Source organism: Heterodontus francisci, chromosome 1 (assembly GCF_036365525.1).
Source record: "Heterodontus francisci isolate sHetFra1 chromosome 1, sHetFra1.hap1, whole genome shotgun sequence".
In the NCBI taxonomy this organism is placed as follows: domain Eukaryota; kingdom Metazoa; phylum Chordata; class Chondrichthyes; order Heterodontiformes; family Heterodontidae; genus Heterodontus; species Heterodontus francisci.
In genome coordinates, this window is record NC_090371.1 from 204,247,453 (window position 1) to 204,260,221 (window position 12,769).

Below are 12,769 nucleotides of genomic sequence, written 5' to 3' on the forward strand. Positions count from 1 at the left end.
ATCCAAATCTGAAATTCAACCATGGCTTCCTTTAGTGAGTGTTATGACTGGGGCTTTTTTCATTCATTTATTTTCCACACTAGTTGATCTTTGCAGAATATGATGTTCCACGTCCCAATTCTATGAAGTGTATGTCGTAACTGGAGAGACGCAGTGTGGCCATGAGAGAACAGTGATCTTTGATGTGTCAACAGGTATTTCAAACGGTCAAAGACAGGGACAGTGCTTTGTGCAATAGTTGAGTGGTAAATGATTAACAGGATCTCCACATTTCGGGTAAACAGGACGTCCACGCATTGAGTGATGCTGATTTTAGGATTGAAATTTGATGAAAAGGAGAGAGAAGAGACATTTCCTCAAGTCGTTGCTGCAGTGCTGGTAACTATGAGAGCAGCATTGGCCTTGGGTTTGATGGTGTGCTTCAATAATTTGGTAAGTTTGCTTTCTTTAGCCAAGAATTAAATGCAGATTTAGCTGTTTAGAGGTCAAAACTGCATATTTTAATTTCCTTAAATTGCTTCATGCACATATTAAAAATAAATGATAGTCATTCGATTTTTAAACAGTAAACTCCCAAGCTTTAATTGGTTCAAGACAGCATAGTCGGGTTAAGTGCTTGTGGTTCAGTGTTGTATATGTAAAACTAATGCCATTTTTCTTTGATTTCTGGCCATTGAAGATTCAGTCCGGGACCCAGCTTGCACCTCGTGGTCCTCGACCTATCGAACATGGTGATCGATTTAGATCTAAACAGTGTTCGGAGCCGGAATGGCCGATCTGTTTAGACGATGACTGGGTAGGTGGTGCAGTCGTCATCTCATTTTTTGTGAAATGACACAATACAAACAACTAAAACATATAATTCTGTATTATTCTAATAGGGTCCTAAATGCCCATCTGGGTGCCGAATGCAAGAACTAATAGAGACCAAGAATCAACAGAACGATGACAGGATTAAGGCGATTCGACTGAAGTTGGAGAACTATTTCACATCGATTAACAACACTCAGGTTACTGTGACTCAAAATGCGAACGTAATCGGAAACACTCTGGATGAAGTGGAACGTGAGTGATTCCTGTGTTCATGTTAAATAAAATTTCAGCTTTTATTTCCAAAGATAAACTTAGGGAGTTTAAAATTGTTCACATTTAGCGTTTACTGAGATTAGCCATAAAATTGAATTACTAACTCATTCGAGTTTTCCAAATTTCAGGATTTTTGTGACTTGAGGTTCTCCTCCTTTCTCTGCAGTTACCCATAGTTTTCTTTTACATTCCCAACCCCACCCCGTAACTGCTAAATACGTAAAACAAAATTACCCATGAATGTTCAAAAGAACTCTAACAGACTAGTTAATAAAGGTTCTTGATTAGTTTTTTGTAACTCCTTCACTCAATTTTATATCTGAAAAATATAACTTTCATCTCGGAATTTTTTTTAAAGAACTTCATTTACAGCCTGTTTGAATCACATTAATTTCTAAGATAATTATTGTATCATTTGCTGCATTTTTAGAGCGGGTGAGCAATTACTATAACATACTGGAGCTTCTACATTCAAGATCTATCTCCTGGCTGATCAGAATCAATAACCAGGGTGACATATTAAAAGGACTAAAAGTTCAAATACAAGAACAATTCAAAGAAATCTCAAGATTGGAGGTAAACACTTCATTTGCTTTAACATTTCAGTGTTCATTTAATTCCTCTACTTTTGGTGAGGGGTTCAGTTCATATTTTAGATTGCCTTGCTTAAATTAATGAATTCTATGGCTAATTAACAAATACTATCTTTTTGATGACTTTTTGTTTCACTGTCCCTTTTTTACAAGGCTATATATTCACCCTTCCTATGTTCTCCAAATTGCAGCTGTGCCCATTTGTGAATATTGCACTTCTGTTGAGTGCAAATCAAATTTCTACCTGTTCAAGGAAGGAAAACAAAAACACAGAAGGATAGTTTTTGCAAACTATTGCTACAGCCACTTGGTGTGATGTGGGTGGTTCCCACTGCTCATTTCCTCACCTGACTGCAGCAAGTGTATTTGTATTAGAGTTTAGTCCCTTGGTGTTGTATTTTTCAAATAACCAGACAGTGACAGGTTTTCTTGTAGGTTTTAAAAATAGAAAGTCAATTGTTTATTGATCAATACGCCTTATCCCGAAATCGTTGCAACCGCATCCCCTCACACATACGCTTGCACAAACACAAACACACACACACACACAAGCAGAAACAGATAGAGAAGGGAAAAAGGAAGGTGGTTTTCAGTGGAGGGAAAGGTTACGATAAACCTGTTGAATTCTCTTGAGAATCAAGTTCTAGATGGATGCAGGCCTGAGATGATTGTAGATTTCTCTCTAGATTGAAGGTTCTGTTGAAGATGGTGGGTTACTTCTAGATCTCACTGCTGTATACTGTAGGTATTGGGATTTTTTTCAGCAGGGCATGCGCTTCCTGGCTTAGCTGGAACTCAATCTGTTATAAGTAGCTTCACCTTCTGGGTCAGTCTCTCTCTCTCTCTCTCTTGCTCTCTTTGGCTGTCTTTTTAAGGTAAAATTGTGTCACCTCTCACCTCCTGGTAGGAGACATTCTTTTCTTCCCCATGGTGATTGCACAATGGCCCAGCATGTGGCAACTTCACACCTCCTGTTTACTGACATGGTCCATAAATTACAATGTCTGAGTAGCAGAGTGATTAGTTCATACTTAAAAAGACAGTCCTGAAAACCTGCACTATTTTCAGACCACCTAGAGTAGTATTGGGGAGGGTGGAGGCTGAAATTAGGATGGGAGCTAGTTGGGTAAGGTCTGGTCTCCTTCATTAGTTGTACATTGGGGTTTCCTCTGTGCCTGATGGCTATCTGATAGTCCAGACAGGTGGCCCAGTCAATTTTGAGGGACAGACCCTTTAGCACAGGACAGGCAAGCCTTTCTTAGATGGGCATTCAGGCGATTTACTGGGAGGCCCTGGGGAAGACAGGGTTGACAACACCATCAATGGGCACTCGGCATTCCCCACCATTTTTGAGTTCAAAGTGTCTCCTGACAGTGCAGAGCTGGCACACAGCAATCACCGAAGTCATCAGCGCCTCCAAATATTTGCCAGCTTTGACAACAGTGCTTCTGATACATCTTCCTTTTTCTCAACTGAGGATTCCCCCCCCCCCCCCCATTTGTTTGACAGGGCCCTCAATCATGTCCAACACATTTCCCGTACCTCTGCCCTCACCCCCTCCCCTCACTCCCAGAACCGTGACAGGGTTCCCCTTGTCCTCACTTTCCACCCCACCAGCTTCCACATCCAAAGGATCATCCTCCACCATTTCAGCCACCTGCAGCGTGATGCCACCACCAAACACACCTTCCCTTCCCCTCCCCTGTCAGCATTCCAAATGGACTATTCCCTCTGACACCCTGGTCTGCTCCTCCGTTACCCCGACATCTTGTCTCATTCCCACAGCACCTTCCCATGCAGTCACAGGAGGTGTAGTACCTTCCCTTTTACCCTCTCTCTCCTCACCATCCAAGGCCCCAAACACTCCTTCCAGGTGAAGCAGCAATTTATGTGTACTTGTTTCAATTTAGTATATTGTACTTGTTGCTCACAATGCAGTCGCCTCTATATTGGAGATACCAAATGCAGACTGGGTGACCACTTTGCGGAACGTCTTGGCTCAGTCTACAAGCATGACCTTGAGATTCCAGTTGCTTGCCATTTTAATTGATCATCCTGCTGTCATGCCCACATTTCTGTTTTTGGCCTGCTGCAGTGTTCCAGTGAACCTCAACGCAAGCTCGAGAAACAGCGTCTCATCTTCTGATTAGGCACACTACAGCCTTCTGGACTCAACATTGAGTTCAATAATTTCAAAGCATGACTGCTTTTATAAATTTTATTTTATTTTGTTTTATGTTATTTTATTGCAATTTTTAACTTGTTTTTCATGTTTGTGCTTTTGGACAGAGCTGTTCATTATTCTGCCATTAATGCTCTCTCTGGACAAATTATTTTTCTTTTCATACAACTATTAGCATTCCCTTTGCCTTTTTTCTGTGACATCTTTGTCATTTAATTGCTGCTGCCGCCCTATCACACACTTTCCCTTTTGCTGTTCATCTTCCCCCTCCCCCTTTTCACTTGCTCAAAGCCTATTACATTTCTAGCCTTTGCTAGTTCTGATGAAAGGTCACAGACTTGAAACGTTAACTCTTTCTCTCTCCACAGAAACTGCCAGACCTGCTGATTATTTCCAGTACTTTGTTTTTATTTCAGATTTCCAGCATTCGCAGTGCTTTTATTTGCCAGCTTGCCAATATGAATGTGTGCATGTGCGCGCTGATGTCACCATGCAATGATGATGTCCTCACTCCTCAATGGCCGCAATTGTTGCCTCCATTCCCCCAACAATACCCCACTCCCTCCTGCCATCCCCACCTCTATTGCCACTTTCAGTTTCCTGCTCCCGACTACTTACTGCTCCATCCCACCTTGCCGCTTCCCCCGCCTCGGCTGCTTGCTCTCCGCCCCCCCCCCCCCCCCCCCACCCCCCTCACCCCAACTCTTCTCTAGGCGTGGTGGGGAGGGAGCGACCAAGAGGTGACAGGGTGAGGCAGGGGAAGCGGCGAGGCAAGGAGCGAGTGCCTGTGGGTGGGGAAGCAGCGAAGCGGAGAGCGGGCAGCAAGCAGACGGTCGTCAGAGGGAGCTGCAATGGCAGGGGGTAATAGGGTACTGCTGGGGTTGGGATGGAGGCGGCAATTGCAGCCATTGAGGTGGTTTGGGTTTAATTTGTTTATTGTGTCAAATTGAGTAGTGCCATCTTTATTACTGGCTTGAGACATCGTAGACAGTGATGTTTCAGTCGGTGAGGCTGCATTTGCGCATGTGCCAACTATGCGCCACCCTGTGGTTGCATTGTCAGCAAACTTAGCCTTTTGAGTTACTACTGCCCAATTGGGCTATGCAGGCGATCTCAAAATATCCCTCTGATGTTTGCTTCCTTTGCAGTTAACACATAAAATAGAAATGGAACTGGCATGAAGCATTACTCAATGCTGTTGCAAGTGGGGCTCTCCAGATAATGATAAGCGTGTTCTCTTACAGTAGTCACTCACAAAATGACTGCTATAAGGCAAAAGACCTTCCTGGAGAATGAGAAACGTGAGTTTGATTTCCATGACCTATAGATGGACCTGCCACCTCTTGACCCAAGCAGCTGCCCAGCACCACATATTCCTAAACCCCATCCAGCTGCGATAATACTGTTGTAGCACCCATCCACAATATGCAAATTGGCTAATCCTGTAAATTCTTAGTGTCAGGCACTTAGTTCATGGTGAGACAGAAGTTTTGCTCTATTACTTATAGCGGCAGAGTGGAATCACGTTTGGGCTCAGCGGAACAACAATTTGGCAACAGCAGCTTTGCTTATCTAAATGGAATTAAGTGCCTTGTTGTTTTTAAATAGGTTCGAAGTTAAAAAAAAATTAATTTGAGATGGACAATAAGATATTTCTCAATTTATTGTTCACAAAATTTTAAAAACACTTCTTAATTATGCTTATTTGTTAGGTTGACATTAATATCAAGATACGGGCTTGCAAAGGATCTTGTAAATCTTCAGTTACTTACCACATTGATCGAGAACGTAATGAACGATTGGAGAAAATCCATACATTACTGACTTCCACCAGAGAGGAGACGATTCACTTTGCAAAACCAATACGGATATTGAAAATGAGGCAACTAAAGAACGTTATAGGGGACAGCAAATATAAATCAGGCACAACAAAAGAGATGCATCCTGTTTTCTGGGGGAAAAAAAATGAGACCGTATTTGTCCTGGAAGCAAGTATTAAAGATCCAAGTGTTAGTGAAGCTATTCATGTCGTTAGCAGTGGTAAAGGAGAAAGTGCAGTTTCATTTCCAGAAGGAAAAATGTCTGCAGTAGACACTTCTAAAAATGGGGTAGGCAGTCTAACAAGTGGTAATAGAAGCATGGGTACTGGTTCACATTCCTTCTCAAGAATCGATCATGATGGAAAATTAAGTTTCACAAAAGGCTTTGGCCATGGTTTTCATTCTACAAATAGTTCCTCAACCACCAGAACGATTGTTGTAAAAGATGGTAAAGTTATTGAAACAGTCACAGAAGGTGTCTCTGCTTTTCCTCATCATTCATTAGATGCTGTTTTCGAGAAATTGAGAATACCATTAAAAGGCGGGGCTAAGGGTTCTACTACCACTACAACTAAGTTTGATTTTGAAAGTCTTCTACATCCAGGTACAAAATCAACCAGTTCAAAGACGGAAATTCACAAAATGGAAGTCACAACCACTATTGATTCAGATGATTTTTCAAACTTGGGGGAATACGGTGATTTTCACACTTCAAATCCTAGAGAGCCAACTGGTGAGGTTAGCAGTTCAAGCAAAACAGTTGTTCATGAAAGAACAACACAACACTTGTCCAGTGGTGGTAATTTTAAGGGATTCAAAGGTGGCACAGCTTTTAATCCTGACATGCATGTGACACCTCTGCCTGATGATGAAACTGGAGATAGTGATCTGGGTGACCATATGTTTCACAGAGAACCGTAATGAAATGAAAATAACACTGCAAAAGGTAGGTTTACTAGGCATGCCTTTTTTAAGTATATGTTAAAAACTGCTTACCCTTTTTATGTGCAAAATCAGAAATGCAATAGAACAAATAAATCAATGGAAACGCTACATATTTTCTTGGGTCAATATAAGCCTTGATGGATGAGTATTATACTTTTAGTTACAGCAGAATTAGTAATCTCAAAAAAAACCAGTTTAGGCATTTTTCAAACTCTTCAATTTTAAAGAAGCATCTAGTGATGTCTGAGATTTTAATTTTCAAATATGATAAGTTTTGTTATTTTTATAGGATCACGAGATTGTTTAAGCAGAGAATGCCACATAAATTATCATACCTCTTAGTTTGGAATCAAAATAATATTAAGCAAAGAGCCATATTCAGATTTGTCCTTTACTATTTTCTTCAACCATATACTGTTTATGCAGTAATAAAAATCAGAGCTTAAAATACACAATCCAGATTTTAGACATCCTACTCAGTGTTAGCCCTAACATTTCTTGGGATTTATTGGGATTGGCCATCACTATGGACCAGATTATTAAAAAAATACTCATTGCATTAACAGTACCTTCTTGCTTGTATGGAGAATGTCCTTGTCAACAGCAACACAAAAGCACAAAAACAATGTGCAGTTCTTTAAATAATGCCTTTAAATGTAGAACAAGAGCTGGATTTTGCCACGGGCTTTGGAACCTGTGATGGGACCAAATGGGAGTCCGAAGCCCGCAATTGTCAGCAGCAAGAGTGGCTGTCTCCGAGTTCACCATCCAATCAAGGCCTGTAGGACGGCTGTCAATGCTGCAGGTCCAGTCAGACCTTCGCAGCTTTGGAGCCTCGGTAGCCCCACCGAGAGAGGCAGACATCGTTGAGGCAGCTTGGGGACCACGAGAGTGCCTCCTTGTCGGGGCGCCCTCACTGGCCTGCTCAGCAATGATCCAAGTAACCAGGATCTAGGCTGGCAGGTCAATGGGGATGGACAGGAAACCTGTCCGCTGGATTGGTCTCGGATGCATTTGTGGTCTTTCATGAACACAGACCTTTGGGGCATGGAGCTCCGATGTTTTGCCAGCCTCCCGCAGGGTTCCTGGCGGCAGGAATGCATTGGGGAGCTGTCCGGACCAAGTTCTCCATTATTTTCTTGGCCCCACCCCGCCTCTAAGCCTGTCGTCATGGGGCTGGGAAAATTCTGCCCAAAGGCTTAAGCCACTTCACAGCAGCATAATCAGACAACAACTGACACTGAATCAAAGAGGGAGATATTCAGAGGAGTTGGCTAAAAGATTGATCAAAGATGTAGGTTTAAGGAGGGTCTTAAAAGAGGAAGGAGAAGTTGAGAGGTGAAGAGGTTGAGAGCAGGAATTTCAGAGCTTAAGGCTTTGACAGCTGCAGGCACAGCTGCCGATGGTAGGGCAATGGGAATGGAGATGCATAAAATACAAGATTTGAAGGACGCTGTGTTCTAAGAGGATTGCAGGGTTGGAAGAAGTTACAGAAATAGGGAGGGGTGAAGCCGTGGAGGGATTTGTACACGAGCATAAGAATATTAAATTTGAGGCTTTGTGGGACTGGGAGCCATAGAATGATAGAATAATACAGCACAAAGGCGGTCAGTTGGACCATCATGTATGTGCTAGCCCTTTGAAACAGCTATCCAGTTAGTCCCACTCCCCTGCTCTTTTCCCATATCCCAGCAAATATTTCCTCTTCATGTATTTATATAATTCCCTTTGGAAAGTTATTATTGAATTTGCTTCTACTACACTTTCAGGCAGTGCATTCAAGATCATCATAACTCACTGCACAAAGAAAATCCCAATACTCCCCTTGTTTGAGCCAGGTCTCCATTATTGCCACTGTATGATAATCCCACCTGATAACGTGTGCCTGCACTACATTTCGTGCATTTCCACACATGCACTCCAAACCCACCTAGTCTGCCCTTTGTCTGATCCCTACTATTCTAAACTATTCTTTATTCTAATACTTTTTGTTTCTCCCAGTTTTCCACGCACCTTGTTTCTCGTCTGTAATGCTTCATCCTGATACCCCCTCCTTGCCAAATTAGCATAAGCCCTCTCCCACAGAATCAATGTAGATCAATAAACCCAGGGTGATTGGTGAGCAGAACTTACAGTGGATTAGGATGTGGGCAACAAAGTTTTGAATGAGCTCAAGTTTATGGAGGGTGTAAGATGGGTGGCCAGCCAGAAGAGCATTGCAATAGTTGAGTCCGGGGGTAATAAAAGCATGGCTGAGGGTTTCAGCAGTAGAAGCTCTAAGGTAGGGGCGAGGTGGGTGTTGTTATGGAGGTGGAATTAACCTGTCTGTGTGTTAGATACGATATAAGGTCGGAAGTTCAGATCAGGGTCAAATAGGACAGGGAGGTTTCAAACAGTCTGCTTCAGCCTGAGACAGTGACTGGGGGAGGGTTGAAATTGATGATGATGGAGCAGAGTTTGTGCTGAGAGCTGAAGACAATGACTTCATTCTTCCAAATTTTTAACTACAGGGAACTGTAGCTCATCCAGGACTGGATGTCAGACAAGCAGGTTGACAGCACAGAGGAAATGGCAGAGGAGGGTTTGAGAGAGATAGTGGTGAGGTGGAGCTGGGTGTTATCAGCTTTCACCTGCAACCTGATGTGATGTCTTTGGATAATGTCACTGAAGGGCAGCATGTAGATGAGAAATAGATGGAGGACAACAATAGATCCCTGGGGACTCCAGAGTAATGATCTCACTCTGAGTTCTTTCACTTTCATTTTAAAGTTCCTGAAGAACCTTTGATCAGGATGATGCAAGAGTTTTACAGTCACGCAAGAATACAGGATTGCACATTGACAGGAGGACTTGAGGCAAAACTAAAGACTGCAATGCACACCTAGCTGAAGAAAGATGAATAAACACATTCTTCACAGAATGACAAATAAAAACAAAGGAAACAAAGAAAAATACAATAAAAGAAAGCTTGGTTTTGTTTCATGCTCTACTAATAGTGAAGTACAAAAGGATTGTAAAGTACCTGTTCTCAATATTAAATAAACCAAAAGATGATGGGATCAACAGAAATAATTAGAACTGTTAACAGTTTTGATAGTTACATTCCTTTGGAGTAATGGATACAGAAAGCAAATAGAAAGGAGAGAACATGTTCATACGTTTGGTCTACAATATAATGCTGACTGTATTGGTTTCAATTTTTGTAGAAGAGGTTAGAGAACTTGCATTTATATAGCACTTCGTATGACCTCAAGACATCCCAAACAGCAGTGAGATAAATGACCAGATAATCTGTTTTGTTGATATTGGTGGAGTGACCATTTTTGCCTCAAAACCAGGAGAACACTCCTGCTATTGAAGTGGGACCTTTTACTAGCTCTTGACAGGTGCAATATGATTTGTATAAAACCTTAATGTGCATCTGTTTTATTTTGCAGCAAATCAACACAGTAGAAAGGTTGACGTTCTGATCCCCAGCCTTCATCAACTATCCTCTCATTTCTATTATTGCTTAAAGAAGAAATGCTCACCTAATGCATGTCAATAAAGACATTTTACAACAGACAAGAGCTGTTTTTTGTTCTCTTATTGGTTATTTCCCCCTAAAAAGGAGGCTGGCAGTTTTGATCAAATGCATTATTGTAGCACTGAAAAGTGATGTTGTACTTGAGGGATCAAAGACAAAATCCTCAAGTACAACTGGATAAATACTTGAAAACAATTTTTTTTTGTTTTTAGAGATACGGCACTGAAACAGGCCTTTCTGTACTGACCATCAACCACCCATTTATACTAATCCTACACTAACCCCATATTCCTACCACATCCCCACATTCCCCTACCACCTACCTATACTAGGGGCAATTTATAATGACCAATTTACCTATCAACCTGCAAGTCTTTTGGCTGTGGGAGGAAACTGGAGCACCCGGCGAAAACCCACGCAGACACAGGGAGAACTTGCAAACTCCGCACAGACAGTACCCAGAATTGAATCCGGGTCGCTAGAGCTGTGAGGCTGTGGTGCAAACCACTGCGCCACTGTGCTGGGCTATGCAGAAAGAACACAGGAGTGAGACTAATTGGATAATTTTTTCAAAGAGCCAGCACGGGCAAAATGGGCTGGTTAGCTTCCTTCTAGGCTATACCATTCTATGATTCTATTTTAGAGCTCCAAGAAAGTTGATAAATCCCCTGGACCTGATGATCTACCTCCCAGAGTGTTGAAAGAGGTGGCTGCAGAGATAGTGATCATCTTCCAAAATTCTGTAGATTCTGGAACGCTTCCCAAAGATGGAAGGTAGCAAATGTAATCCCACTATTTAAAAAGGAGGGATAGAGAAAATGGGGAACTACAGACCTGTTAGCCTAACAACAGTAGTTGGGAAAACGTTAGGATCTATTATAAAGGATGTTATATCTGGACACTTAGAAAATAATGCTAGTATTGGGCAGAGTCAGTATGGATTTATGAAAGGGAAATCATGTTTGACAAACCTGTTAAGAGTTTTTTGAGGGTGTAACTAGCAGAATAGATAAAGGAGAACCCGTGCATGTGGTGTATTTGGATTTTTCAGAAAGCTTTCGATAAGGTCCCACACAGGAGGTTAGTCAGCAAAATTAGAGCACATGGGATTGGGGATAATATACTGGCATGGATTGAGGATTGGTTAATGGACAGAAAACAGAGAATAGGAATAAATGGGTAATTTTCAGGTTGGTAGGCTGTTACTAGTGGGGTACTGCAAGGATCAATGCTTGGACCCCAGCTATTCACAATCTCTATCAATGATTCGGATGTGGGGACCAAATTTAATATTTCCAGGTTTGCTGATGACACAAAACTAGGTGGGGATGTGAGTTGTGAGGAGGATGCAAAGAGGCTTCAAGGGGATTTAGACAGGCTATGTGAGTTGGCAAGAACATGGCAGATGGAATATAATGTGGAAAAATGTGAAGTTATCCATTTTGGTAGGAAAAACAGAAATGCAGAGTATTTCTTAAATGGTGAGAGGTTGGGAAGTGTTGATGTCCAAAAGGACCTGGGTGTCTTTGTTCATGAGTCACTGATAGCTAACATGCAAATGCAGCAAGCAATTAGGAAGGCAAATGGTATGTTGGCCTTTATTGCAGGGGGATTCGAGTACAGAAGTAAAGAAGTCTTGCTGCAATTGTATAGAGCTTCGGCGAGCCCGCACCTGGAGTAACAGTTTTGGTCTTCTTACCTAAGGAAGGATATACTTGCCATAGCGGGAGTGCAACGAATGTTCACCAGACTGATTCCTGGGATGGTGGGATTGTCCTATGAGGAAAGATTGAGTAGACTGTGTCTATATTCTCTAGAGTTTAGAAGAAGGAGAGGTGATCTCATTGAAGCATACAAAATTCTTACAGGGCTCGACAAGTTTGATGCAGGAAGGATGCATCCTTGGCTGGAGGGTCGAGAACCAGGGGACACAGTCTCAGAATAAGAGGTAGGCCATTTAGTACTGAGATAAGGAGGAATTTCTTCACTCAGAGGGTGCTGAATCTGTGAAATTCTCTATCCCAGAGGGCTGTGGAGGCTCAGTCATTGAATACGTTCAAGAGAGATTAATAGATTTCTAGATATTAAAGATATCGAGGGATATGGGGATAGTGCAAGAAAATTGCATTGAGGTAGAATATCAGCCATGATCTAGTTGATTGGTCTACTCCTGCTCCTATGTTCCTATGCTGATGCAAATCGTAATTATAAAAAAAGATCAAGATAAACTAAGCTTTTAGGTCGTGTGAGTGATTTTGAAATTCTGCTAGCAAATAAATCATTAAATCACTCTACAACCTTGTAGAACTGACCATGTATTCAGGTTTCTTTGTAGAGGGCAAATTCTATGGAATTCTTGGCAGTGGGTAAATTTGTTAAAAAACTAAAGTGAAGGGTAAAGCCATATTGCAAGACATCACCAAGGGTGAATAAAGCAAAAAGAAAATGAGATAAATTAGGAAACAGTGATTATGTGGACAGCAGCCTTGAGTTTGAAAATCTTTCAAATTGTGGGAACAAGGAAAGAATGAGGGAGGGAGGCATTTTCGTAGTTTTGAGCTCTTAGAAAAGAATGGGCCAGTATTGCAGTGGTAGATGCCTGATGGGCTGGTGTGCA

General features: G+C 41.9%; 1 protein-coding gene across 1 annotated transcript; it reads left to right on the forward strand.

Annotated features, from left to right (window-relative positions):
- Positions 1-288: 288 nt before the first annotated feature.
- Positions 289-10,193, forward strand: LOC137374456 (fibrinogen alpha chain-like). The gene is made up of 6 exons (XM_068040597.1): positions 289-432; positions 680-796; positions 882-1,065; positions 1,517-1,662; positions 5,574-6,627; positions 10,064-10,193. The coding sequence occupies exons 1-5, from the start codon at positions 304-306 to the stop codon at positions 6,600-6,602; spliced, it is 1,605 nt and encodes a 534-aa protein (XP_067896698.1). The 5' UTR covers positions 289-303; the 3' UTR covers positions 6,603-6,627; positions 10,064-10,193.
- The last annotated feature ends 2,576 nt before the right edge of the window (positions 10,194-12,769 follow it).